This window comes from Phyllostomus hastatus, unplaced genomic scaffold (assembly GCF_019186645.2).
Source record: "Phyllostomus hastatus isolate PE091 unplaced genomic scaffold, TTU_PhHast_1.1 phas_contig_150, whole genome shotgun sequence".
In the NCBI taxonomy this organism is placed as follows: Eukaryota; Metazoa; Chordata; class Mammalia; order Chiroptera; family Phyllostomidae; genus Phyllostomus; species Phyllostomus hastatus.
The window spans coordinates 5,360,477-5,387,706 of NW_025333611.1; the positions used below are offsets into that span (position 1 = coordinate 5,360,477).

Sequence of the window (27,230 nt, forward strand, 5' to 3'; positions counted from 1 at the left end):
GGAGCTGTGACAGGGACTCGGTCAGAGGTCTCGGGCGTGCGGGAGAACCAGAGGAAGGCTGAGGCTTGAGGCTGAGGCTGGAGGTGGGGCTGAGACCCGGCACAGCCCAGCCCGCGAGGGTGCCCGCTGGGTTTAGACAGCCCCTCGACGTGAGCCCCAGCCCCTCCCTGCACGGAGTAGGTCAGTGAGCCCACTTTTCAGACCCCCATTTCCTTGTCTTTGGGGGAATAATAATAATAATAATAATAATAATAATAATAATAATAATGCTTCGAGGGATACTGTGGAGATTAAAGAGTGTATGTAGTGTGCCTGGCATCTGGTGGGTATTCTGAGGATGGCAGCTGGGGGAAAAAAAGCCCAGAGAGACAGGAAACACCTGCTTCTCCAGAGGTAATAAGATTTATTGCCAGGAAGTTTTTATTATTCACCCGCTAATTTCCGAATTGATTCATCCTGACATCATAGAGGTAGGTGTGTGCGGCACTTGGTTGGCACAACAAAATGTTGGACCTTGTGACCCGGGCATCGTGTCACTTCATTTCTCTCTTGTTCCCGAGGCCAGTATGTGCCAAGTTCAAGGCCTGCCTTGACGGACTGCTGTCAGCAACTGCCTTTTGTTTTGTTTGGGCTTCTCGCTTCAGATTTGACAACTGCACAGAGCTGTGCGACTGGGGAGGGGGAGGGGGCAGGGACCGCGGGGATGGGGAGTGGGGAGGAAGCTTCTCCGCAGCTGCTCGCTGAAACGCGGCTCCGACACAGAGCCGCTGTGATTGTGTGAGCCGAGCAGCTGTGTTAGAGTTGGCTGTAGTCAAGGGCATCGAGCTGACATTACACATTTGAGTTTCATTTTGATACAGTGTTATTTACATATTGAGCTTTGAAATTCGTGCCTTTTAATTGTTTTAATTCATTGTTGAAATGTTTCCAGACCTTCATCTGGTGCCTGTAATTAGCTGCAGCGGCCCCTCTTCGGCACTGGGGGTGCAGGGTTCTGCCTTGCTTTCCGAGGCCACGGTGCAGGGCGTCCTCCTGTTGCCTGGGGCGGGGTGGGGGGCGGTGGTGGGAGACGGGGGTCTCCGTGTGACGGAGCAAGTGAGAGCCGGGGCCCGGTGCTCAGCAGGGTGCTCCGCGCGAACACCTCCGAGCACGTTTGAGCCCAGGCGGACGGACCGCCTCGCTCCGCAACCTCTTCACCCCGACGGGCTTGACACGGAGCACCTCGAGGCCTGCAGCGCCTCTGGGCGCAGCCGCAAGTGGGCCTCGGGCAGGGTTCGTGCGAGTGCTGGTCTTCAGGCGCTCAGGGGCGTCTGACGCGTGCGACCCAGATGTTAGAGGGGGCTTAGCGCCTTGCTGGAGGAGGCACGCGATGTTTTCTCTCAGGAAATAACAAGGAAGGGCAGGGAACAGGGCTTGCCTGGCCTCCTCCATCCGCAGCGCGGGCCTTAGGGGACTCGGGACCGAGGGGAGGGCGAGCGGCGGACGCTCACCGGAGGACCCGGTGTGTGTCCGGCTCCCTGGGGACCTCCTCCGCCAGCCTCCCCGCCCAGCTCAGGGAGTTCCTTCCCTCGCCCGAGGCCGTGGAGAGCGAGCGCCCCTCTCCGGGCGAGCGGGCAGAGTGTAGGAGCATTCCACGCTGCGCCTCGGTGCGCATTCACCGCCACGTCTGTTTCGGGGGAGACGGAGGTCCGAGCGGGAGAGCTGACCTGTCTCGGCCCGGGTTGTCTCTGAGCCTGCAGCCAGCGCACTTTCCAGGAGACGAAAACAGGCTGCCCCCCGAAGGCCGGAGTGAATCTGAAGTGTCGTCCGAAGGAAGTGGGTCTCCCGGGATCACTGGCACGCGGCTGCCCCGGAGCGACGGCATCGGAGAGAGGAGGGGTGCGCGGTCGGGAGGGGTCTCCCCGTGCAGAGCACAGACACTCTCCGAGAGCCCTGCGGTGAGCTCCCCGCGGAGGAGGCGGACCGCGGCGGACCCGAGGGTGTCGGTGCTGCGGAGCAGCGGCTCCCCGGGTACCAGGCGCGCCTGCTGGCGCTTCTCCGCCACAGAGTCCTGGCCTCCGCCTGAAGATGCCACTCAGGAGAGGATCGGGGGATGTCCGGGGACTCCGTTTTTGCTGCCGTCCTTCTCGCTGGGTTTTAAAATCACTGACCCTGTGTGATTCATCCACAGTGTACAGGCTTCTGAGCACCCGCGCACAGAGCGCCCTGCCAGGCGGGAGGTGTGGGTGCTGTGCAGGCGGTGGGGATGTTGCAGCCCTTCCGGCCGGGCAGGCAGAATGGGACGCGTGCCGGCCTTGCTGTGCGCTTCCTCTCTCCGAGAGCAGGCGGCTCAGCGGGGACCGGTTGTTGGCAGGGAAGTAATAAAGACCTCGGGAAGTGGCTGTGTTCTAACATCAAGTGTGGGACTCTGGCAGGAGGAGGGCTCAGAGAAGAACCACGTTTGCCAGCCCATGGGCAGGGTTCTGAAACGTGACTAACGCAGGCCGAGAGATTCTGAAATCCGCCTTTCTGACCAGTAGTGGGCCGGCCTCAGAAACGGAGAGGCGCAGGGAGAAGCCCGTGTGATTGACTGCCCACGGCTCTCCCTGGCTAGAGACACACACGGTTGGGAAGGTGGAGGGAAGCGGCATGTAATCATGGAGACACACGAAAAGGTAGCCCGAGCCTTTGAGAACGTGCCAAGAAGGCAAGACCGTGAATAATGTAAAATTGCCCGAAGTGGTTGCGTAATCTGGGAGAGCGGGAAACACACACACAAAGTCATACTGGGGGCAGCGGCGCGAAGAACGAAGGGACGGTGCCTGTGGGACAGAGTGTGCGGTGATCGCGGCCGGAGGTGGCAGATTCTCACTCCCCTTTCCCTTACCTTTCGCTCCTTCCCACTAAGAAGAGTGGTGTTAACCCCAGGAAGGAGAGAAACACCAGTCCGAGAAAGCTCTGAAGGTGTCTAGGAGACGCCTGGCCCCTGTAAGCAAGTAGCGCGAGGGGCAGCGCTAGTCAGGACAGCGCCAGCGCCTGCAGTGCGCTTTTCAGACCGGAGGGCGTCGGGACCGGGCGGCGCGGCCTGCCCGACCGTGCCCTCACAGCTGTGGGCCGCGTCTGGTGGCCATGCGTGCCCGCGCCCTGAGACGGCTGGCCGGTGAGCGGGGTGCCTGGTTAGAACAGCTGGAGGAGGTGTGGGGGGTGTTGGTGGGTAAACTCAACCTTACACTCCAGCAGAAGTCTTGAATGGATTATTAGAAGTTAATCAGCATCTGAGAGTGTAGGTTTATGTCGCCTGGAGGGGTGTCCCAGAACGGTCAGAGCTGTTATCTCTGAGAGCTGGGGTTTGGGGGTTTAAACGCCTCTGTGCATCCTGCACCGCCTCCTGTTTCTGCAGTGAGCACGGGCTACGTGCGTTCAAAAGGGACACACAGCGGCCAGTGCCAACGTGTGAAGAGAAGAGTGCCGCCCGCCCGTCGGGTGAGCCCGACAAGGGAGCGCACGCAGTGACCTCCGTGCCGCGTTCACCGCGCTTCCTTCTTAAGGGCAGCGTCACCACACGGCCGCACTGGCACTGCAGAGAGGTGGGGTAGTGTCTTCGGGAGACAGGGTTTCTCCAGACGGCCCTGAGACTGAACAGAGAGACGGACGGTGGTGCAGCGGGAGGGTCACAGACCCGGGTCTCTGTGGGTCCCCTGCGAGTGCGTCAGGGTTGGGTCCGGGAGTGTCCTGGGGGGAAGTACCTGGCGCCGTGGGTGCTGTCCTTGGTTCTGACCCACGGAGCGTTTGCCCACAAACTGGGGGTGAAGACTTCCTACACTCGCCCATTGGGCAGGCCTGGTGTGGCGCTGTCGGACACGGGAGTTAGAGGAAGGAGAGCCACCCGCCCCTGCACGGAGCTGACCCCCACCTCCTCAGCTAACCACCCAGCGCGGGCCTGGGGGACTGTTTTCATGGGTGTTTCGGAGGGGAGATCCTGACTTACTGCGTCCTGGGGGTCTGCTGTGGTCAGATGGAGGCAGTGCGGCCTCGGGCCGCGTTAACGGCCGTGTGACGATGTGTGCGAGCGGAGACGGCGGTCCCGCCGCGGTCTCACCGCCGGGTCAGAGCCGGAGCGTGAGGGCCGCTGCGTCAGAGCCCAAGTGTCGGGGCAGCCCGGAGGGGAGGGCCAGTGCGGGGAGAGAGCCTGTGTGCCGCAGTCAGCGGTGTGCGCGGTCATGGCGGAGCCGGGGGGGACCTTGGTTTGAAGGCGTCTTCGTGCATCGTCTTGTTTGGTATGTTCACCGAGGGCAGAGGTGCTGCCCCACTGCGTGCAGATGAGCGGGGCGGGGCTCTGGAAGGTTCTGCCCCCGCAGTGCTCCCTGCCAAGTCCGAGCCGCTGTGCTGCGGCTGCTCCTCTCGGAGGAGCGAGCAGAGGTTGAGCTTGTTTGGTGCGGTGTCATCTGACCTGCACAGACGGAGGGAGGGACAGTGGTCACTGCTGAATGACCCTGGTGCACGGTGGAAGGAGCGAGGGGCAGGCGTCTCAGGTCGGGAAACTGCTGCGTGTTGAGCCTAGACTTGAAATTGGACCTTCCTGCCTGGAGGCTCAGTGTTCCCACCGCCACACAGCAGGGACCGGGGACGAGCTTTAGCCCTCGGAGCCGCAGAGCCCGGGGCTGGCCGCGTGAGCGTGCGCCGTGGCTAGCCGGCAGAGGCCGACTCTCGGCTGCCCTTCAGGGGACCCTGGCATCATATGGGATAAAACTCTTAAGGTTCTAGAATTTGTAGACACGTGGCTCTTGCTTTTGAGAACCTTACCTCCACAAGAAGGAGATGAAGAAATTAGTGACAAAGATGTATGTAAAGTGCACCTGACTCTGAGCTTTAAAGGTGTCAGCATTTTACTTGTTTGTCTCCGTAGCCTCCGGGATTCACACAGATTGTGGAGGAGCAGGACAGGCTGTTACAAGAGACGGTGGGTCACGGAGGACAGACCCAAACTTGGGAGGAGGAGACCAGAGGCCCAGTCTTGGCCCTGCTGCTCTGTGGCTCAGTGTGCTGCCAGACTTCTCTGGGCCCCATCTGTAAACTCGGGGAGTCAGTGTCCCATAGTGGTTCAGAAGTCCAGGTCACGTAAAAGTACTGTAGTGCAATAGCTGACAGACAGACAGACAGAATTGTCCGGGATCAGCTCTTACGCCAGGTACTGCCGCTGTGAGTTGCTTATCTGAAAAAAAGTCACAGCCAAAAAGAAGTGGGTGTGTTGGCGGGCACACGAGCGTCTGCAGAGCGACCTGTGTCACTCAGGAAGGGCAACTGGTGCCGCCGTGTCCCTTCCCATCCCGTCACCGCCTTTTCTGTTTTGCAGAGCAAGGCTTAGATCACATAGCGGAGAACATTCTTTCCTACCTGGACGCCAGGTCTCTGTGTGCGGCGGAGCTGGTGTGCAAGGAATGGCAGCGTGTGATCTCCGAGGGGATGCTGTGGAAGAAGCTCATCGAGCGGATGGTGCGCACGGACCCCCTGTGGAAGGGGCTTTCGGAAAGACGAGGGTGGTGAGTACCGGGCCCGCGTGCTCCCCGGGTCGCCAAGTGTCTCTGCCCTGGGGTCCGTCTGACGACTCAGGAAGGCCGTCACGCTTGCCAGATGAGTTGTCCTGTTTTAAATGAGCGGAAAAGGGGTTTGGGGGAGGGTGGAGTTAAAGCTGGAAGAATGTTTCCTTCTGAGGTGTATGTTTCTTTCTGTTTATTAAATGCTAGGAAGTATTGCATCGTTTGAGTGGTTTGGCTTTTCAAAGCTGTGCGTTCATGCTTTTTCTTTCACATTTCCCTTAAGTGGTACTAGCATTACCGAGAGAGAGGTAAGGAAAGGAGACGGAGGGAATCGGACAGCGCCGCTTCGCTGCCGCCGGGTGTCCTGGTTGTTGCTGGCTGCAGGCAATGGGTGGCACGGCAGGCAGCTTGCCGTTTTTGTTTGTTTGTTCGTTCGTTTTAAGAGAAAGCCCACAAACATAAACACGGCTCTGTGGCTGTGTGCCCGTCAGCCACCCGGCCCAGCCGGCGAGGAGGAGGAGCCACAGGCGGGAGCCCGGCGGCAGCGGTGCGCGCGAGGGCGGGCTGTGTTCTCGGAGGAGGGGGTTTGGCGGCCTGAGTCCGGGTCTCCCCAGAGCCACGGTAGCGCGCTCTGTCAGACTGCAGAAGGAAGGCGGGTGACTGTGCGCCGAGCATTCGGAGAGAGAGAGAGGACGGACGGGACCGTGTCAGAGAGTCCGGCCCTGAGCAACCTGGTGTCGCACGTGCTCGGGCCCAGGCGTCCTGCTTTCACCTGTTCCGTGCGAGCGCGCTCGGTGCACGTCTGAAGATTGGGGTGACACGGTTTCTCCGGGAGCACCCTGCTTACGCAGAATGCACCCTTTCATGTGCAGACACCTGACGTCTCTCTGTTTTTATTTGCCAGGGATCAGTACCTGTTTAAAAACAGACCTACGGATGGCCCTCCCAATTCATTTTATAGGTCGTTATACCCAAAGATCATCCAGGATATAGAGGTGAGTTTATGGCTTATCTTTTTTAATGGGCTCTTTGTGTCTCGTTCTCAGCTTCTTATGTGGCCGTGGCGTTCTGTTCATCTGAAATCATGGAACAAGTAATTTTTTTCCCCAAGTTGAACTCTTGGAGCAAATATGTCACAATCGGTGACTGAAGTTCTTCAGAACACGTCACGTCTTTTTGTAAAAAGTGACCTAACTTTTCTCAATCGTGAAGTGCTTCTGCAGGGCTGCCGTAATGAAAGCCTTGATCCAAAACCAACTTTCCCTTCTAATCCGATCAAATTTCCAAAGTCCAAGGCCCAGCGTTCCAGGCAAACAGTTTCATATTTTTGAGCCGTGTCTAACGAACGACTAGAGAAGGCATGGTCTCAGCTTCCTCTGTAAATTTCCCATATTTTTTCATAAAAGCGACTCAAATGTGATTGTAAGCAATAATTACGCGGGTTTTATGGAGCACGCTCTGCTGCCGGACCACTGTGGACGTGAGGGGAACCGCACCAGGCCCGTAAAACCCTGTAAACCTGACGAGGACCATCGGAGGCATTTGATGCCGCTCGTGTGTTCTAATTGGTGCCGTTTTACGGTTCGGCCCTCTCCCGTGCACAGGGCAAGACACGCACAGGCATTTCCCGTTAACTCTCTCGCACGTGTTCCTGGCGGCCCCGGTTGCTTCGCTGTTTCCTCCTTGGCAGGGACGCGGGGCCTTCCCTGGGCGGCGCTGTCTCACCCGTAAAGTTGTGCTCGGCTTCCCACACGTGGAGTAATCCTCTCCCCCAGGTGATAGACGGAAAAGTTACGGTGCCAGAATTCATTAATGGAGAAACATGTGCTTTCTGGGGAGTGTCCCCCCCCCCGCTTTCTGAGGCAGATGTGAACTAATGGAGTCGTTTGGTTACCAGTCAATCTGCCTGCGACTGGCATATCGTTATTTAAAGCACAAACCCTTGTCTTAAGTATCCGGCTCCCCAAAATGAGCTACTAAAGTAACCTTTTAGGGAGGCTTAAATAATTTCAAACTGCTGCTGGACACGTCGTAAAGTGTGGGAATTAATTGATCCATTGGCGACGCTTAGAACCAGCTGCTCCTGCAGCGCCGGTAGCTCACAGACAGAGTGTCGGTGCGAACCTCAGGCTGGTGCGTGTGTGGGGCAGAGGGGCTCGAGACCCCAGCCGCGAGGCACGCTGGGACACTGCCTCTCCCCACGTCCTGGAGACCTTCTGCCCTCCCCGTCATCCTTCACGGAGCAGCTCTGAGTCTCCTCGAATAATGTAGTAAACCTTCATCGTGAGAGGGATGATGTTTAGAGCCAGTCGTCAATCAGCAGAAATGTTGGAAGAACTTTGTCGGGTTGACAGTTTGGTGACACGGCCGGCTTTGACGCCTGTGAGTGCTACCCTGATAGACAGTGTGAACTTAGTCTTCTGGGCTGGGGTGCGGCGTGACACCAGCTCCCGCACCTGCTCCCTCAGGCTGGAGTGACACTTCCCAGTCGGCAGCGGGGGCAGAGTGAGGGAGAACAGAGCCGTGGGGGGAGCCCTGTTGGACCCAAACCCTCCGCACCCCGGTGGTCCGCCCGGTGGTTCTTGAGGTGCGGTTTGCAAAACCCGCGGTCGGCCACGAGGGTCCCCTCCAGATTTTTGTGGGCTGGGTCTCTTAGAGTAAGGGGTGCTGTTTTATGCTTGGGTCTATTAGATAATAGTGATAATAATAATAATAACGGACCGTGTACAGAGTGTTTACTTGTGCTAGATACTTTCTTAAGCACTTTATGGCGCATTTTCTCACTTAACACTCCGGACAGTCCCTGAGAGGTGGGCCATGTCCTTACTGAAGCTGAGGCCGCTGAGGCCCCACGGGGTTCAGTGGCTTTCCCAAGATCCTGCAGCCAGTGAGTAACAGAGTCTGTGGTCCCCCTTACACTCCTCTGCACTTGGTGCCTCTGCTCTTTCCCTCTGTTTGGGGAGGCTGTTTAATTCTGTTTAGGGTGGACACCCAGGTAGAGAGTTTCCTCAATGATTCAGGAATTAAACCAGTGAGAGACTCAGGGGCTTGGCTCTTGTCCATGTGGCAGATCCGAAACCCCCACAAGCAGAATATAATAGTTACAAGTACGCTCAATGCGAGGTACTTGTAACTATTATACTTGTAACAAGATGATTGCATTTAATTCCTACAAGGTACAGATCCCCTTCTGTAATAAAACAAAACCTAGACTAAGAGAGTTTTAGAACTTGCTACATAGTTTTGTAGGAAAGATGGGATTTTAACTGGGGTCTGGCCAGCTGAGGGCTCAGTATTGTCATTTTCAAACTGTAAAATTCAAGAAGTGAAGGAGAAAGGTGCGTATTGTATATACCTACAGATTCAAGGCGAAGCCCTCTTTCTCCAGGCGCGAGCGTGCTCAGTGTCCTTGGCTGTTGTTGTAAAAAGGGCATGCGTTGAAATAGGGTTGGTTGGTCTCGCTTTAGCCTGGTTACGGGACGGGTGGTGCTCTCTGAAGGACGTTACTGAAGCACACGCTGAAAGCTGCACTGCGCCCTGGATGTCGAGTGGGCTTGGGGCCCCTCCCCCGTTGCCCGCCCACAGTCGCAGTGTCTCTTTTCCCCCGTGTGCTCTGCAAGGCTGCCAGCCTGTTTTCCTTTTCTCCTCCTGCTCGTCCTTGACAGCGCTAGTTTTTGTGCTGGCTTCTGTCCTCCAGCTATTTCCAGGTTTGGTTTTCTCGAGGACATGACCTTGCCCGTGCCCTTCCATGTTGACCCACCAGAAACTGGCTAATTTTTCAGGAAAACATTGAGAACCTGGCTCAGTGGGCCAGCCCCTACGATCCAGCAAAGAAGGATGTGGGAAGTGAAGCCTGGGGAGAGTAAAGAAGAATTCTTAGCTTTCTGAGAGCAAAGGTTTCTCTCTCGGGGTGTTCTCGCCACAGAGGGTGCGGGGAGGGGCCGGGGGCCTCTGGAGGGAGAAGGCGTTCCTGGGAAACCTGAGGCCCGTCCCTAAAGACGCCGCTCTGTTTCCTTCACCAGCTGGAGTCGCGACTGTTGTTACTCACCGTCATCAGGGTGGCTAGCCACGGTGAGCTTCCTAATAGATGCTTTGCTCCAGAGATTCAATTTAGTCCTCACATTGTCAAAGCCGAGGTTCTCAGTCGAAGGCCCGTGCTCTTTCCCCTCCGCCAGGCCCCCGAGGGGTTCTCAGCCTGCCCGAGGCCCGGTGTCCTGTGCGGGGGTTCGTCCCTGCCGCTGGCTCGGAGTGGCGGCGACCTTCCGCGGGACCGGCCTTTCCCTCCCCTTCCTCGCGGGGGAGAGCCTGCGCGTGAAGCGCCGTCCTTGGAACGGACGCTGGTGGGACTGTGGCGTGGCGTGGCGTGGCGCACCTTTCCGTAAACCGCATTTCGTTCGGGGAAAGGGGGGCGCTTTTTTGTGGCTCGCAGGCTTGATATTAACATCGTCCCGACCAGAGAACGCTGAAACTTGCCCACCCACCCAGTTGTGTTTAGGCTTCTAAAAATAATGTTATCCCTGCGTGCTCAGACATCTGTTTCCACTCTGTTGCCAATTTAAATGCCGCTGTATACTCTGTGTATCGTGGCCTCTTTCCCAGTATTTTGAAAATTTGCACAGGGTAAGGGGATTTTACAGGTTCTCAGAAACATGAAGTGCTCCCCGCAGTAGCCGCACGGCGCGGTGTCCAGGAGAAAGGGCAGGGACCTGCATCGCTGCCCAGGTGTGCCGGTGGGTGCCCTGTCTCCCTGCTGCTGAAGTTAGGACAATGGTTGGATCGCCTTAGAGGGCTGAGCCCCCTTCCTGGGCGGGGCTGGGGGCGGGGCGCAGGGCTCCCAGCATTCAATGTCAGCCTAGATCCAGACAGCTGCTCCTGGCAGTTTGATGGGGGGTTTGGGTCAGAGCCCACGCCTTTCAGCCAGTGTCCTGCACGGACGCGGAGCAGAGTCGCCGCTGCCATTTGCAGGCGCTGTGACGAGCGCTTGCCTGCGTAACCCCGTTTGGCCCTCACCACAGCTCGGGGGAGGTAGGTGTGGTTTCTCCCCCCGTTTTTACGGAGGGCAGACTGCAGCTCCAGCAGCCCAGGTCCTGTGCCAGAGCTGCTAATTGACCTCGGTATTTTCTACCACAATGGGCCACCTTCCGTTTTTAAGGGTCTAGTTTTTTCTAAAAAAGACCTGGCTTTATAAACATTCTAGTAAGCGCTGGGGTCGTCCAGCAAGGCGGGACGTCGCATTTCGGGCAGCCAGCAGGAAGCGCTGCTCTGTTTTGTGGGTGGCCCTGCGAGGGGAGGAGGGGGGTCGGAGGGTAGACGGGGGCGGCGTGCCGCAGAGCGGTCCACTGCCTGACCGGGGCTAGCGTCGCTTTCCTGGCGACTCGAAGCAAACCAGACTTGTTTGGGGACTAGGGAACCTGATGATTTCTGAAACAGCCCTAAGTGGGACTTCCTATAATGACCCATCGAGGATTATTTGGCAAACTTCTTTTAGAATTCAGATACGTGTATTAGAAAATTAGGCTTGTTCTAAGTGCCAAGAAGCGAAGCCATCTCATAGCTCCCATTCAACTTAGGAGGAAAGGCTGCTGCCTGCAGAGCTTTGAGAGGTGCCGCGCCAGGCTCTGTGGTGTGGGCTGGAGGCGGGGAGCAGGGCTCGGCCGCGCCGGCGGTGCTGCCTGCCCAGGTGTGGGCTGGCCGTGTCACCCCCCCTCCCCCCGGCGCCTCTGCTGCATGGCCTCGGGTGCAGTAAGGGGCAGCCGAGGCACCCAGGCTTAGAGAACACGGTATGCGGGGGGTGGGGGGTGGGGGGGAGTAACACGTGGGAGATTCTTGGCACGAGGAGCCCTCGACTCCCTCTGTAAAAATTTTTTTTGAAGCTCCCATGTGATGGTAAATGTGCCTTTTCTGTTCATTGACATATAGAATAACAGAGCTACTTACCAATTCAGTGATATTGTACAAATAATTTTGGATGTTTTAAAACTAAGAACAGCTATACACATTTTAAAAATAACACCTGGTGTGTGCTTCCCTGTGTGTGTGTGTGTGTGTGTGTGTGAGAGAGAGAGAGAGAGAGAGACAGGCAGGCAGGCAGGCAGGCAGGCAGACATGTCACTCGTGCACCTTGGGATTATTTTGGGTTGCTGTGGAGACGGGCGTCCTGCGGCAGCTCTGAGCCCCAGGAGGTGCAGCCCGACCCTGGTGGCCGTTGCTGAGAGTCGCTGGCCACGAAGAAGACCTGTTCCCAGCACGCCCGCCGCCTCAGTCCGCATCTCCCCGCGCCTCCGCACGCTGGCTGTCTCAGTCACCCCTGAAAGTGCGGTTTCTCTGGCTCCAGGCGCTGCGTTCAGGTCACAAGTGAGCTGTCCCGCCCTGGTAGCGCCTGCAGAGGTCAGAGGTCGGGTGGGGTAACTGGGGCTGGGCGTGTGCTCTTAGGTCTGACGCTTGACAAACTCACTGTCGGAGACGCTGCCGGCCCAGAAGCTCTGACCCGGCAGCAGGCAGGCAGGCAGGCGAGCGTTCCCTTGCTGCTTGCGTCCCCGGGGCACCTCCTCGCACCTGCTGGGCCCAGGAAGTGGGCGGTCCGCCCGCTCTCGAGGCTGCCTGTGCTAGGGACTGAGGCCACAAATGGTCATTTTCTTCTTGGGTGCACGTGTGTCGTCAGTGTTTCCCATCTTCCACTTCCTTTTCTGTAAAGTAAGGGCAGTAAATTGGCTTCAGAGTAGTGACGCTGCTTAAATTAGCTATGAAGCACGTGACGTGCGTAGCGTAGTGTCACGGGAGCGTGGCAGTGCCTGCTGCCACCGCCTGCACGGGAAGAGGAGACGCAGTGTGTCCGGTGTCAGCGGGGCCAGCGTCTCAGGGCTCGTCATGGATGAGAGTGAGAGTTACCTCCTTTCTTCGGCAAAGCAACCGACTGCACTTCTAGCTTCTCAGATAATCAGCTTCTGAGAGCTAATCGTCTGGACCACATCCTGAATTCAGGTGAAACCAGTCCTTCTGGCCCTGATCCTAAGGGATCTGGACTTTGCACTGTGCTTGCGCTGGGGAGAGACTTTGTTGTCTTTCCATCCTGAACCCCCCCATACCCACTACATACCCACCACGGTCAGGGGTCCCGGGGGTCAGGGCTCCCAGCACCCCGGGGCGAGGCCTGCTTCTGCTCTGTGCCCGGCGTCTGTCTCCCGGAGGCCGGCGGCACCAACTTCGCAGTCACTCATTTGGCACTTACATGTTACCTGGAACCGTTGCTGGTCCTCTTAGGTTCCGCGTTCACTGCCTCAGTAGCTGCGACATTACTTCTTCATAGACGCTGCGCAGCGTCTATGTGGGAGAGGCACGGACTCAGAGTCCGGGAGAGCTGGGCATGACTTCCAGCTCAGCTGGGTGCTGGTTTCGTGGGCTCGGGCAAGTGACACTCCTTGCTTGTTCGAAAGAGGGAAGGAGTAAGAATTTCCTCCCAAGGTCAGCGTGTGGGTCACTGAACCAAATAAACGTGTCTGGAGCGTGTCCAGCTCCAGACGCCGTGTGTCTGATAGTGGAGCAGTGCCCCTGCGAGCCGTGTGCTCCCGGTCGCTGGTCCCGTGCCCAGGGCCCGCCCGGCCAGGGGCTGGGGGGCACTCGCGTCTCGGCAGGTGTTGCGTGAGTGCCGAGGGAATGAGAGCCCAGGGTGGAACGGTGTGTTCGTCCTCCTGAGGACCTCCAGTCTGGCGGGAGGTGAAAAGCAGATAACATGTACATTTTCGTCCTGTAGAACTTGGTCCGCAGTGTTTGTTCAGTGTCGTTCCTCAGTGAGCGAGGCAGTTCTTTGGATGGGTACACAGATTCTTGGTATAGGCTTGAATTTGTTGGGGGGGGTCTTCTGCCAAACATTTTAACTGGCATTAGAGGGTGACCCAGTGAGCTACTGTTTGTTTGTATGTTTCGGGTGCAAATGGCACGCTTGAAACAAACTGTGTTCTGTCGAGGCCGTTTTCTCTCGGACCCGACCCAAACCCACGGGAAACCCTGTGCGGGTTGCCAGAAGGGCAGGGGTGCGTGAGGAGCAGCCTTGCGGGGCGAGCATCTTCCTCGGGAGGAGCGGGGTTCCCGCCCACAGACCGTCGTGTACACCGAGAGGGGGTATCGGGGCGCCAGAACCTGAGGTCAGCTCCCCAAAACTCACCCGGTGCCTCCTTGCTCCCCAGACTATAGAATCTAACTGGCGGTGCGGACGGCACAACTTGCAGAGGATCCAGTGCCGCTCGGAGAACAGTAAAGGCGTCTACTGCCTGCAGTACGACGACGAGAAAATCATCAGCGGGCTGCGGGACAACTCCATCAAGGTGAGCGGCCCTGGCCCTGCGTGCGTGCGTGCCAGGCGCCGGTGCGGTGCAGGTCTGTCTGCCCACCCGGGGTGGGCCGTGCTCTGCGTGGCTCTGGGGAGCCCGAGGCAGAGCGTCTGCGGCTGGTCTCACCTCCTCCCTCCTCTGAGCGCGTCGACCTCTCCCTCTGTGTCCAGGGCACGCGGGAGCACAGGTCTCCCTGGGCTCCTGGTTCCTTTGTCTGCTGGCGAAAGTTTTGCCGATTTGCCTCTAAATCAAAGTCACTGCCTTTTAGGGCTCCCGAGAAAGGCTCCCATGATGGCGTGAAAGAACGACAGAGCAATTTAGGTTGCTTTTCAGTAGTTGATCAGCTGGATTATTTCTGTGCTTGATGTTTGGCAGCTGATCTGACAGACTTTGTTTTACATTGTTTATCACTTATTTTATCATTGAAGAAAGCACTGTAGGGTTTGTTTGTTTGTTTTTTTAACTGTAATTTACATGTGGGAGAATTTCCTTATTTTGGTGAAAGGCTCTCCTGAGTTTTGACGAGCACTAATGACCGTGTGACTGTGACGGTGCTCAGGATACAGAAGAGTCCGGTCGCACCCCGAGGTTCCCTCGTCCTGCGCCTTTGTTTCCCTCCCTTCCCACCCTTGCCCCTCCCTGGGCGCTGGCCGCCCTGGGCTTCCTTCTGTCCCCGTAAGTTTGCCTTTTTGGAAATACCCAGTAGGTGGACTCACGCAGTGTGGGGCTTTTGAGTCTGGCTTCTTATACGTGTGCCCTAGCACGTTTGCGTTTCCTCTGTGTCGCTGCGTCTGCAAATAGTCAATTCTTTTCATTGCCGGGGAATGGTCCATGTTATGGGTGCCCGCGGTGCGTTTGTCCAGTCAACTGCTGAAGGACATTTGTGTTTCTTGTTTTTCACAGTTATGAATAAAGTCACTGTAAACACGCATGCACGTTTTTGTGAGGGCGTAAGTTTTCGGTTCATTCGAGTCAAAACCTAGGAGTAAGATTACGACTCCTGTAGTAAGCGTGCGTCTGAACTTGCTGAGAAACTGCCGTTTTCCGAAGCGGCGGCACCGTCGCATTCCCCATCTGCAGCGCGTGACAGGTCCTTGGTTCTGCCCCCTTGTCGGGCCACGGTGCTCTCAGGGCTTAGGCGAGCAGTTCTGATGGGGACGGGGACACGCCTCGCTTTGTTTCCCCGGCGGCCGATGATGACGTGCATCTTCTCACTTACTGGCGCCTGTTCACCGTCAGCGCGGTCCTCGGTCAAGTTTCTGTTCAAATGTTTTATGCCGGGACCCAGCCTCGGCGGGGTCTCGGGGTCCCTGAAGGATGCACGGCTCAGGCGAGGAGACTGACGCGAGACACCCGGCGGGGTGCCGGAGGACAGCCAGGCTTTTGGGGCCCGACTGACTCCCCGAGAAAAATCAATCTTTATTTTTATAGGGGAAGTTATACAACATTCAGTGCCTAGTGTGATTATTAAACAGAAACGGTTACCACAGAAATAATTTCCAAAAACACAGAAGGTTTTACAGATCAACCATGTTAAACAAGGAAATAACAGAAAAGTACAGGAGGTCCCACAGATCAACCATATTAAACAAAGGTTATTTTGACCAAGAGGGTCATTAATCAGGTAGCCAACGAAGCTATACGGGCACAAACTTTCAGGTGCCAATTAGTAACTAGATATCTATTAAAATTCTAGGAATTGGTCTAAATTAAAAGGATGCAAGGGGTGATCTATAGATATTATAGAAATCAACTATTACCCATTAAAATTAAGTTTATCTCAATCAGATAACTTTTTGCCTATGTTTTTTTAATTTCTAAATCTTGGGGAGGGGCCATGTTTTGTGTTTGTTTCCATGTACTGAGATGATTATTCTCAGCTAGAACTACTTGTTTCTATACACTCCTGTCCCAGGGTGTGGGAGGGGCAGTGGGTCTAACAAATCTTAAGCTCTCAGGTGGTGGCTCCCTAAGAAACCTTCCTAGCAACAGCTTCCTTCAGCGTTCTGGCAGTTGGTCTGCCCATAGTTTAACTTTGTCCTTAACTTCCCAGGTGGGGGAAGCAGGCAGCATTAGGGTTGCTAGGGTCTCTGTTCTGCGGTCAACAAGTCATTTCTCGAAGTCAGAATCAGAGGCATCGGGCAAATTTTTTATTAAAACACACAGGCATCTAAAAATCCCACCACCTATTGCTAGCAGGGACGGGCATGCAGGAGGAGACAGGAGACCTGGCCACAGTCGCCTCTGCTGTGCAGATGCGTCTCATCCGACCTTACCTGACTGTGTCAGAGGTCAGCTGTTGGTCTGCTCCCGACAGTTGTATCTATTTTTTTAATGGGATTTCCAGTTTCATATTGAGTTTTCAGAGTTCTTTATATATTCTGCATGCAAGTCCTTGTTAAATATGTTTTGCAAATGTTTTCTTCCAATCAGGGACTTGTCTTTCCATTTTCTTAATAGTAGATTTTAATTTTGGGGAAGTCAAGTCTCAATTTTTTTCAACTAAATCGTGTTCTTCATGTCATAGCTAAGACTTTTGCTGAGCTTTTTTTTGAATCTGTAACTTTATGTCTTTCACCAAATTTCAGACATTTCTGGTGCTTTTTCAAACGGTTTTTCTTCACCACTAGCTTCTGTTTCTTTGCGGAGAACGTCTCTTCGCTCCCATGCAGCATGTTTGTCTGCACTTCCTGGGGAGGAGTTACCGTAAGGGCTCTGAAGCCTTGACCGTGACAGCGTCGGCGTCACCCCCGGCTTGTTGCGTGTTATCGAGTCTCTTCCCCTGAGAACTGATCTTGGTGCTCACGAGTGTTGGACTGTACCTGGGGCATTGTGGGTGTTGCGTGGTAAAGACGAAGGGCCCTGTTATACCTCCCTAGAGAGGATGCGTGGGTAGGTTTTGAAGCAGGTGATTAACCTACTTGTGTTCAGAGCACAAGTCCTGTTGTGACTCCAGCAGAGGGAGTTGGGGAGGGATTCCGATCTCTGCTTTTCAGAGCCTTGGCCGTGCGTGCTCCTTTGGGTCTGTCTGGAGCTGGCAGGCCTCAGAGCTGGGGCCGAGGCCTCAGCAGCAACGTGAACGGCGGCTCACTCCTACAGCCTCGGCCACGCTGGCCCAGTGTGCCCGGCGTGCACAGCTCGAGTCAGGTGGTGTGTGGGTGTTCACACAGATTTATGGGGCCCTTTTCGTCTGGGTCTTTTCTCTCGGATTTTCCTAAGTCCCTCCTGCCCTCAGGAGTCCTTTCTTCCCCTTTTCCTCTGGCCAGAAAAATGGGGTTTCTCATCGAGCCTCGTCCCCTGTGCCGCTGCTCTGCGCTGGTGCCTCTGCCCTGGTGCCTCTGCCCGACCGGGCCCGTCCTCGGGTCCCAGGAGCCAGGCGAGAAGGGGGCGGGGCTGTGGGGTCCTCCCGTGTTCTTGGGCCCCCGGGGACCCCTGTCTCCAGGCCTTCCATCCCGAAAGCTTGGTTTCTCCAGGGATTTTGATGGCCCCTGCCGCTGGCTCCTGTGCAGCCAGCGCCCTTACCCAGACCCCGCTTTGGGCCGGAGCCGCAGCAGAAGGAGAAGCAGAAACAAGAGGACGGAGTGGCGGCCTCGCCCCGGGCGGCTGGCTCTTCCAGCTTCTGCTCCTCGCCACGGTCCACCTGCTCCCTCCCTCCCGCCCCGCCCTCCTCCTCCGCCAGCTGCTCGTGTATTTTTTTCTCGAGTTTTTAGTTATCATCAACTGAGAAGATAGTTTGTAGTAGGCTTTCTCCATCTTGGCCCTGTTCTCTCTATTGTTTTAGTTTGGGTGAGTTAAAGGGTCTTTTTGTTTGTTTTTCACTTTTATATATATACATATATATATATATGTGTGTGTGTGTGTGTGTATATATATGTATATATATATTTATATATAAATACATAAAACAGTGGGATTACAGTAAGTCAGACAGCTTAGGGCAAAACGCACTCTGAGTTAGAGCATGCAGAGGAAGTGTTTCTCTTGTTTTCCATGTTTGGCAGTGGATGGGCATCTAGCGGATGTTCATCCGAAGGGTGATTCCCTTCAAAGAAGTTGAGAAAACGCTGCACAGCTCCTCGGAGAGTCACAGGACACGGGATGGAAAGGCTCTGAGAAGGCCTCCAGTGGAGAGACCTCGTGCTTCCCGGCTCCCGAACACGTTGGCTGCAGAACTCTTCCGTCTGTGTCACCGTTGTCGATTGCCCTAACACGTGGCTACGGGTCTGCTCCAGAAAGGGTGCCACGTGTTGCCACGTGTTACCACTCCGTTCTGGCGGTTCTCCTTTAAGAACTAGATAGGAATGGCTCATAGGGACCTCGTCGGAGTGTAGGCTGGCCATGGGCTTGCCTTTCATTTACACTGGATGTGTTTCTGAAGAATGCTCTTTGCAGAGGCACACCCATGTTTAAATTAAGCTTATGCTCGATTTATAAGACACAGTGGAGCAGAAATGCACTCTGGAGGGATCAGCCAGGTCTCTAGACCCAGCCGTCATTCCCGTGGTCGGAAACCTCTGTACTTTGTTCTGCATTGTTGATCACTAATCAGTTCTTCAAAATCGAGGTGGTTTTGCTCGGTCTGAAATTAAAAGCACCCTTGCTGTTTTATTGGAAGTCACTTAGGTGCCTAGAGCACTTGGCAGTATCGTGGCCATTTGTAGCAAGCCTTGGGGACACTGCAGATTCCGGTGTTATTCTGTAAGGAAAGAAACAGGTCGGCAGAATAGTTTTTTTTAACTGTCCAAAAGAAGTGAGAAAAAGAGCATTCAGGGTACAAAATCGACTCTTACTAACACTTTACTACCTTGTAATATATTTGTTCTTTTTTAAAATTTGCATAGTGGTTATGTCATCATAGACACATTTTATTATGATTTTTTTAAAGATTTTATTTATTTTTAGAGAGAGAGAGAAAGAGAGAAACATCAATGTGTGGTTGCTTCTCACGTGACCCCTACTGGGGGTCTGGCCCGCAACCCAGGCATGCACCCTGCCTGGGAATCGAACTGGTGACCCTTTGGTTCGCAGTCCAGTGCTCAATCCACTGAGCCACTCCAGGCAGGGCTATAATGATTTTAAAAAAAAAACAACTCTAATAAAGTGTTTTCTTATTAAAAATTCCATAGTTTATATTGATTTTTTTTCTGAAATGTTGAGTATTTTTATGAACAAACATAAGGGGCTGAGGGGTACACGTTTTTAAAAGGCGCTTAATAGACAATTGTCACATTGTTTTCCGGAGGGCGAGCCAGCTCTTCTCACCGAGTTTATCTTTAAATCCCCCGTACAAGGCTGTTAAGTGTGAGTCCGGTAAAGTGCATGGCACATCTGTTCTGGAAGTCATTCCTGTTCCCTCTTCTCTTCTTGTCCTTCTCCGCCTGTTGGTGTTTCACTCTCGTGTCCTGCGACAGGTTTGCTTGCTTGCATGACGCAGGAAATAGGGTGGGCCGGAAACACGTATCCGAGCACGGCGTGCTAACTCACTGTTTGCGGCTGGCCTTGTCTCCACAGATCTGGGACAAAACCAGCTTGGAGTGCTTGAAAGTGTTAACGGGGCACACCGGCTCCGTGCTCTGTCTCCAGTACGACGAGCGTGTCATTGTGACGGGCTCCTCGGACTCCACGGTGAGGTGAGTGCTCTGGCCTCGGCGGCCTGGACCTGGGGCCCCCCGCGAGGAGGTGCGAGCCACCCGCGCTCCCTGCGGGTGGTTTTGCGCGCTGCGTGTCAGCACCATCCCGGGTGTGGGCGTGGGTGCGTTCGCGCTAGGCAGGTGGGAAAACTAACCTTTGTTTGGCGGGACCTGTTCCCATGGCCGGGTAGTGTAGCGATGGCAGCGTGCTTTCCTCCAGAGGCGCCCTGCCTGGTGTGGGCCGGCACCCTCCCCTCCGGAGCGGGGCGGAAGAGGCGGGGTCCGCGGGCGAGGTGTCCCGCGGAAGGCTCCCCGATTGGGTTCTCACACCCACCTTTCTCAGTGGGCAGATGGTGGCTTCCTCGTCACCTCACAGTGTAAGGGAGCCAGGATCAGAGAGCTTAAGTAATTTGCTCAGATGGTTAATTTTGAACTCTGAATTTATATCAGTCAAGACTATCTTCATATCGTGTGGCCTCTCCAGTCACGGAGACGCTCGTTTTCAGACGCCACCCCCGGGACAGAGCGGTGACACGGGAAGTGGCACTGTTCCCTAGAAAGGCGGTGATGACCACCGGGTGGGAGTCGGGGGGGCAGAAGGAACCGGTGCAGGGGTCGCTCCTGGGCCACCGGGAGGAGGACATTCCCCGCCGCAGCTAGCTTTGCTTTGGGCGTGGCGAGGAGCGTGTCAGAGCCGGAGGTTGTGCGGCGGTGCCTTAGCCGGACTGCTGGGCACCCGGGGAAAGCTTGTCGTCGGGGGGGAAGGGGATGGGTTCACAGGCACAGCTGGGGACAGAGTAGTCACCAGCCTGCCCAGGGTCCTCTCCCTGGCCCTGCACCTCCCAGCCACTCCTGCCCAGATCACAGCTCAGCCTGAGGAGCCCGAGTCTTCCCTCCTCTGCTCTGCATCCCCTTGTTTTTGGAGGGGACTGGGGTTGCAGAAAAGCTATGACGTGGAAGGACTGTCTCTAGGCACCCCACGTCGCGTGGGTGGGCCAGTTGGGATACACTGGCTTCGTCACAAAGCAGCTGGGTGAACGAATCGGTGGGCGTGGGAAATAACGAGACGTCGTGACTTAGTATTCCACGGGTTTGGAGGCCTGTCCGAGGTGAAGAAGGACCGTGAGCTTGGGGCCGGCATCCGTTCTCCAGCCGCCAAGCGGCCCTTCCCTGTTGCTCACACTCGCCGCAGAGCCCGCCCACTCACGGAATCTTTTTTTGTTCCTTTTTTTGCCATCAACACAAGCCTGCAAACACAGTCCGTGGACACCTGGCTGTTAAATAAACCTGAACCTGAACCAAACTTGGCCTTCTTTTTTGAAACACTTCTCAGCAAATAGAGAAATTGCTCCTTTAAAGCTTGTAACTAGGTGTCAGGTCCCAGTCATCAAATACAAGTCAGTCCACACCTCCCCAGCCCACTACTGAGAATGGGTCCAGCCCTGGCTGCTGTGGCTCCGTGGATTGAGCACCGGCCTGTGAACCAAAAGGGTTGCCAGTCTGATTCCTGGTCAGGGCATGTGCCCGGGTTGCTGGCCAGGTCCCCAGTTGGGGGGGCGCGAGACGCAAGCAATGGATGTCTCTCTCACACATGGATGTTTCGCTCCCTCTCTTTCTCCTTCCCTTCTCCTCTCTCTTATAATAAAGAAATAAAAACCTTAAGAGAGAAAGAAAGGGCCCAGAAAAGACAGATACCACGGTCTTTTCCCAGCTGCCTCATTCATTCAGCGTTTGCTTTTCCGCGCTGCAGAGTCTGGGACGTGAACACGGGCGAGGTCCTGAACACGCTGATCCACCACAACGAGGCCGTGCTGCACCTGCGCTTCAGCAACGGCCTGATGGTGACCTGCTCCAAGGACCGCTCCATCGCCGTGTGGGACATGGCTTCCGCCACCGACATCACTTTGCGGCGCGTCTTGGTCGGCCACCGTGCTGCTGTCAACGTGGTGGACTTCGACGATAAGTACATCGTGTCTGCCTCTGGTGACAGAACCATCAAGGTAACTGTGTCTGCTTCCTCCTGTCCCTTTAGGGGGGAGAGAAAGCAGAAGTGGCTTCTGCCGACCTGGTGCTGCTCCTCCATCCGCGCTCAGGGGTCCTTGAAACCTCCCCGTTCTGCGTGCTTCTGGGGTCTTGGGCACGGGGCAAGGGGAGGGTCTCGGGCCTGGGACACAGAGCAGTCCTCTGTTTCAGGAGGTGGCGTTATTGACGGTCTTTGCAAGGGGAGAGAACTAACTTATTGAACACGTCCCGTGTGCTCGGAGCTTGTCCATTGCCGCCTTGCGTCTCCCTCTGGGCAGTCTGCCCAGTGGGCCTCGCCCCCTGTATGCGGGCGTGGCTCGGCGTGGGGCACTACCCTGGAGACCTCACCCCCCTGTGTGCGGGCGTGGCTCGGCGTGGGGCACTACCCTGGAGACCTCGCAGCCGGCTAGCGGCAGAGCTGAGATTTGGTGTGCTCGCCTTCTTTGGAGAGCCCGTCCCGCCCAGACCCTGGGCCGGGTGCCGGAGACGTGGCACCAAGCAGCACACGCCCCGTGTCCGAGAGGCCCCACCTGTGGCGGGCCGCGGTGAGGCGGCCGGCAGTTTCTGCAGCTCTGGGGGTCCGCAGGCGACAGTAAATGCAGTTCTGAGTCCAGCATCCGTTTAATGTTTAAACTTTTAGCTTTCTTCAGTATTTATAGCAGTTCTGTATTTCACATACCATTAAGATTCACCATTTGAAAGCCCGCAGTTCAGTGGCCTTTAGTCTGTTCACAGTGTCGCGCACTCATAACACTCCCCCAGAATGTTTTCAGTCCCCCCCCACCCCAAAAAGCTTCTTGTCCATCGGTAGTCGGCCCGGTTTTCCTCCCCTGACCCCACAGTCCCTGATCTGCCTTCTGTTCGGGGACTTGCCTCTCCTTGCCTCTCCTCGTAAGGACGGAGTCACGCAACCTGCAGCCTCTGGTGTCTGGCGTCTCTCACTCAGTGCGTCGTGTTCGCAGTCCCCCCACGGACACTGAGGAGGGGGCGGGGCCTGGCTTCTCTTGGTGACCGCGTGCAGTCCGGCGGGGGTGTGCGCTGAGTTGTGTCTGTCCACTCACCAGCCACTGGGCGTTCTGGTGTGTGCACGTGTTGTCTGTTACAAACGCTGTTCCCGTGAACGTCGGGTGGACGTGTGTTTGGAATTCTCCTGGATGGCAACTCTGCGTTTGATCCTTTGCCAAATCCATTTCCCCAAGTGGCTGGGCCAGTTCACAGTCCCACCAGCAATGTATGAGTGCTTGGACTTGGCTCAAAAAACCCTTTTCATGACACACTAGGCAGCGTCCTAGTGCGTCACCCCGAGGATCACAGACTGGGTGGCCTGGATGCTGAGCAGCTAGGACTTGTCATAACCCACCCACCGCTCAGCCACACCAGTTGGGACGAGACCAGCCGGTGCCTGGAAGCCAGGAGGGCCTGGGCCTTAAGGAGCTGTGGCGTCATGTCAGCCTGGAAGGTTTTTCCGTGTCCTCGTCAGCACTCGTTACTGTCTTTTTATTGCAGCCGCCCTCGTGGGCGTGCGGCGGTGTCCTGTGATTTTGCTTTTCATTTCCCTGATGACTAACGACGTTGAGCATCTTTTATGTGCTTACTGGCCATTTTTATGTGGAGAAACTCTGAAGTCTTTTGCTCATTTCACAAACTGAATTATTTGTCTTTTTATTGTCTAGTTGCATACATAAAGGCCTTTATGTATTCTGATTATAAGGTTCTTATCAGATAATTATTTGCAAATGTTTTCTTTCATCTTGTGGGTTGTCGTTTTACTTTAATTTTTTAAATGTTCTTTCTTGATGGCTTTCTTTGAAGCACAAAATAATTTTAATTTTGATGAAGTCCATTTTAACAATTTCTTTTACTGCTGTGTTGTCACATCTGAGAAACCATTGCTTAATCCAGCGTCACAAAGATTTACTCCCGTGCTTTCTTCTGAAGAGCGTCACGGTTTAAGTTCTCACGTTCCAGTCTTTGATCCATTCTGAGTTAAATTTGTATGCACAGTGTGAGGTAGGGGTTCTTGTCTTTCTTCTGCACGTGGACGTCTAGTTGTCCACTCAACTACACGTGCAGCTGGCACAGTAACTCGGGGCACTTCCGTTGCGTTCGTCTCCTAATGTGGCTGGTGATACGTTGTGTGCGTGTGAACATCTTGGTCCTGCAGATGGTCTCACGAAAGAGCGATTATTTGTTCCACGTTTACGGCAGCAGGGACAATGTGTCCAAGCCAGTGGAGCTGGCCGAGACGCTGCTGGAAAGAGGAGGGTGTGAAAGGTGGCGCTCGCTCACATCGCTTGCATTGGGCGTGACGTGTCAGCTGGTGAAAAACGAGAAACTGGCCCAGGCTCCTCCCTCTGGGCAGCCGACGGTCCGCACCACCCAGGAGGCGTTCTCTGTGGGACGGGCGCAGGGCCCGGAGCCCAACAGCCGCCCCCTGGCTCCATCCCAGTGTCACCTACTGCTCAGCCACCAAGACTGTCTGCTGTCCAGTCCGTCCCCCAGCTGCGCCCACCCATGTCTCGTAATCAAGTATTTTGATTGTTCCTAGAAGCTCTGGTTGTCTCTTAAAAGTATATTGTGAGGGGACTTCTCTGCATTCGTTCTTTAGAATATTGCTATCTGGCCCTGGCTGGTGTGGCTCAGTGGATTGAGCGCCAGCCTGCGAATCCAAGGGTCGGGGTTCGATTCCCGGTCAGGGCACAGGCCTGTGTGGCGGGCCAGGTGACCAACCGGGCATACGTGAGAGACAGCCACACGTTGACATTTCTCTCCCTCTCTCCTTCCCTGCCCCTCGCTCTGAACATACACAGACCCTCACGGGAGCGAGGGGAGCAAAGTAACACGCGCCCGTCTGTTGCAGGTCTGGAGCACGAGCACCTGCGAGTTCGTCCGCACCCTGAACGGGCACAAGCGCGGCATCGCCTGTCTGCAGTACCGGGACCGGCTGGTGGTCAGCGGCTCGTCCGACAACACCATCAGGTGGGCGGGGCGGGGCGGGGCGGGGCGCGGGCGGGGCCGGCGGGGGTTGGTTTTGCCCCCGTGTCCGCTCCCCTCCCACTCCCAGTGTGTACCGAGGTGGGCCAAGTGTGTGTTCTTCCGGGAGTCCCCCAGGACGCAGCCCCAGGCCCGTAGCTCCAGCCGGGGTCCCTGACGCCGGCACCGCTCAGGGGAGCGCGCTCCCGCCCGGCCCTGCCCTCCCGTACCCCCGCGCACCTGCCTCCCGCCCGGCCGGGGCGGGCGGCCGCTGGGTCTGCCTTTCCCGGGACTGGGCTACAGGGTCACCTCCTCCTGCCTGGTCGTGGTTTTGTTCCCCTTTTTCTTCCCCGTGCTCAGTGTCCTTGCTTTCTGATCAAGATAGCCGCCCTCAAACCCTTCCTATCTCATTAGGGCTTGCCTTAAACGTCTGCACAGCTGTCTCGAGTCGTCGTCCCCCTGTCCCAGTGGGTGCTAGTAGCGGCTTTTTTAAATAACCAAACTGCCTAACGTTTGGGCAAAAATTAAGATTAGCCTCGAGATTATTTGAGAAAGGGCTCTGGCTGCTGTAAGTTTTCTTTTAAGATACCGTGAAAGTCACGTTGGTGGTGGAACCTCGGTCCTGTTGTGCTCGCCATGCCCTGTGTTACTTAGTGTCCGCGCAGCAAGCAGCCGTGGCCTCCCCACCGGAGTCTCCGAGGCTGTACGGAGTGGCCTGGGTCACCACAGTTTCCGGGTGTGATGGGGGCTGCTGGCGGGGGGCCGCGGGAAGTGCTTTTCAGCATTAGTTTCCTGACTTTGTTCCGTGCGTCTTAGGTTGCTGTGATTTCTGTTTGCAAATAATGTAGAAAGATCGGTGGTAATAGACAGCATTTTATTTCCAGAGTTGTTATGTAACTCCGGTGCAGAGAGAAAGGCTGGCGGCGTGTGCGCACACAGTGGGTTCACGTTCCTAAGACACCGTGCGTGCCTAGCAAGCCTCCCCACCCCGCCCCGCGCGGCCGTGACGCCCAGCGCACAGCACGTGTCCGAGGGGGGCGCCCCGGGGCCGCCTCCGGAGGGGAGACCACCGTGCTGGTTGCGGCCTCCACGGGCCTCGTGTGCCCCAGGCTGGACGTGCCTGGGGCGGAAGTCTCTTCCTTGTTGACCTTACTCAATCAGTACTGCACACGTGTGATTTTTAGAGTTCCAAAGTGTATACAAGGAAAAGTAAGGCTTCCTCCCCAGTGGGTGCTTGAAAACGCACACGCGGCGCGAGTGTCCGCACAGATGTGTGTGGTGTGGGCGGAAGTGAGTTCCAGAGCAGTGACAAGCACGTACGGACGGACGTGAGGGAGGTGGGGGCAGGGGGCGCCGTGCAAGGAGCGGTTTCACCGAGGCTCGTTTTCATTCCAGGCTCTGGGACATCGAGTGTGGCGCCTGCTTGAGGGTCCTGGAGGGGCACGAGGAGCTGGTGCGGTGCATCCGGTTCGACAACAAGAGGATCGTCAGCGGGGCCTACGACGGGTGCGTGTGTCCCCCTGCAGGCGCCCGGCTGTCAGGGAGCAGGAGGGGCCAGCGCGCACGCAGGCGGGGCGGCTGTGTGCGGCCGGGCCCTGTGCCGGGCAGTTTCTGTGACGGACGGCTGGCCGGCTTACCGTGCCGCTCGGCCCCGGGCCCTGTGCCGGGCAGCTTCTGTGATGGGCGGCTGGCCGGCTTACCGTGCCGCTCGGCCCCGGGCCCCACGGGGACAGCCTCCGCGGCCCTGAACGAGTGCTTTTACCCGCCGTGAATGCGGCGGTGCGTGGGTTGTGCGGGAATCCACGTCTCTGCCCTGGCCCTTAAACCCAGCATGGGTTTTTCTCTTTTTCTTTTCCCCCCTCCAATTCAATGATAAATTTCCTTCCCTCTTCGGGTGAATTAAACAGCTTCTATTAAAAGCTTCACAATTTCTTAAATTAGCAAATGGCGACTGTGAACCTCTCAAGATGACCTTACGCATACTCCACAGTGGGCTCACGGGTCGGTTGACACTCCCGTTACTGACTCGGGACCTCTGCCCGGGCGGGAGGGAGGCACCCGGGGTGTTCGGGGGCAGCCCTGCCTCTGCCGGCGGCACCCGCCCGGCCCCCGAGAGCCCCGGTGGACGAAGCTGGTGATGTGGAGCATCAAGTCAGGGTCGGACTTGGGTGACCTGCTGCTGTGTTCTTGCCTCCCTTAAAACGCTGCCTCGCAAGTCCAGCAAGTCCGAGCACCTGCAGGCCCTTATCCTTCTCAGGACCCAGCCGGCGGGAGCTGCTTGTGAGACCAGAGCACGGCTCCCCACTCACTCCGAGGGTGGGCAGTTCCGCCGCGCTCGGCAGCGTACAAGCGTTACCTGTCCGCTCATGGCCACCCGTTGTCCTTTCCAGGAAAATTAAAGTGTGGGACTTGCAAGCTGCTCTCGACCCTCGGGCCCCGGCAAGCACGCTGTGTCTGCGCACACTGGTGGTACGTGGCCTGGGGCGGCGGCGGGGAGCGGGGGGTTCCCTGTGCCGGGGTGGCCGCCTGCACACAGACCCGTGGGCTGTGTCTCCAGAGAAATGCACTGCTGTGGTCATTTCGTTTGGCCGGAGTCGGAGTTCTCGCCCTTCCCATTACAGTGAGCTCTTCCCCAGGGGGCATTTGTACAACCGAGGGTGTGAAAGCAGGCTTCCTTGTTTGTAGGTGGGCCCTTATCCGCATGGAGCAAAAAGTATTCCCTCCCCGTGGGTTCGGGAGAATTCTTAACGTGGGCGTCGGGT

The 27,230-nt window shown here is 56.3% G+C and overlaps 1 protein-coding gene across 5 annotated transcripts in view; it reads left to right on the forward strand.

Annotated features, from left to right (window-relative positions):
* The window catches only part of FBXW11 (F-box and WD repeat domain containing 11), a 103,300-nt gene that overhangs the window by 66,844 nt on the left and 9,226 nt on the right, over nt 1-27,230 (forward strand). For all 5 annotated transcript variants that reach the window (XM_045823904.1, XM_045823912.1, XM_045823919.1 and 2 more), the window contains 8 exons: nt 5,333-5,519; nt 6,421-6,511; nt 13,700-13,837; nt 19,355-19,473; nt 21,224-21,473; nt 24,356-24,474; nt 25,864-25,974; nt 26,859-26,937. In XM_045823904.1, coding sequence (XP_045679860.1) covers nt 5,333-5,519; nt 6,421-6,511; nt 13,700-13,837; nt 19,355-19,473; nt 21,224-21,473; nt 24,356-24,474; nt 25,864-25,974; nt 26,859-26,937 — 1,094 coding nt within the window. The remainder of the gene's footprint in view (nt 1-5,332; nt 5,520-6,420; nt 6,512-13,699; nt 13,838-19,354; nt 19,474-21,223; nt 21,474-24,355; nt 24,475-25,863; nt 25,975-26,858; nt 26,938-27,230) is intronic.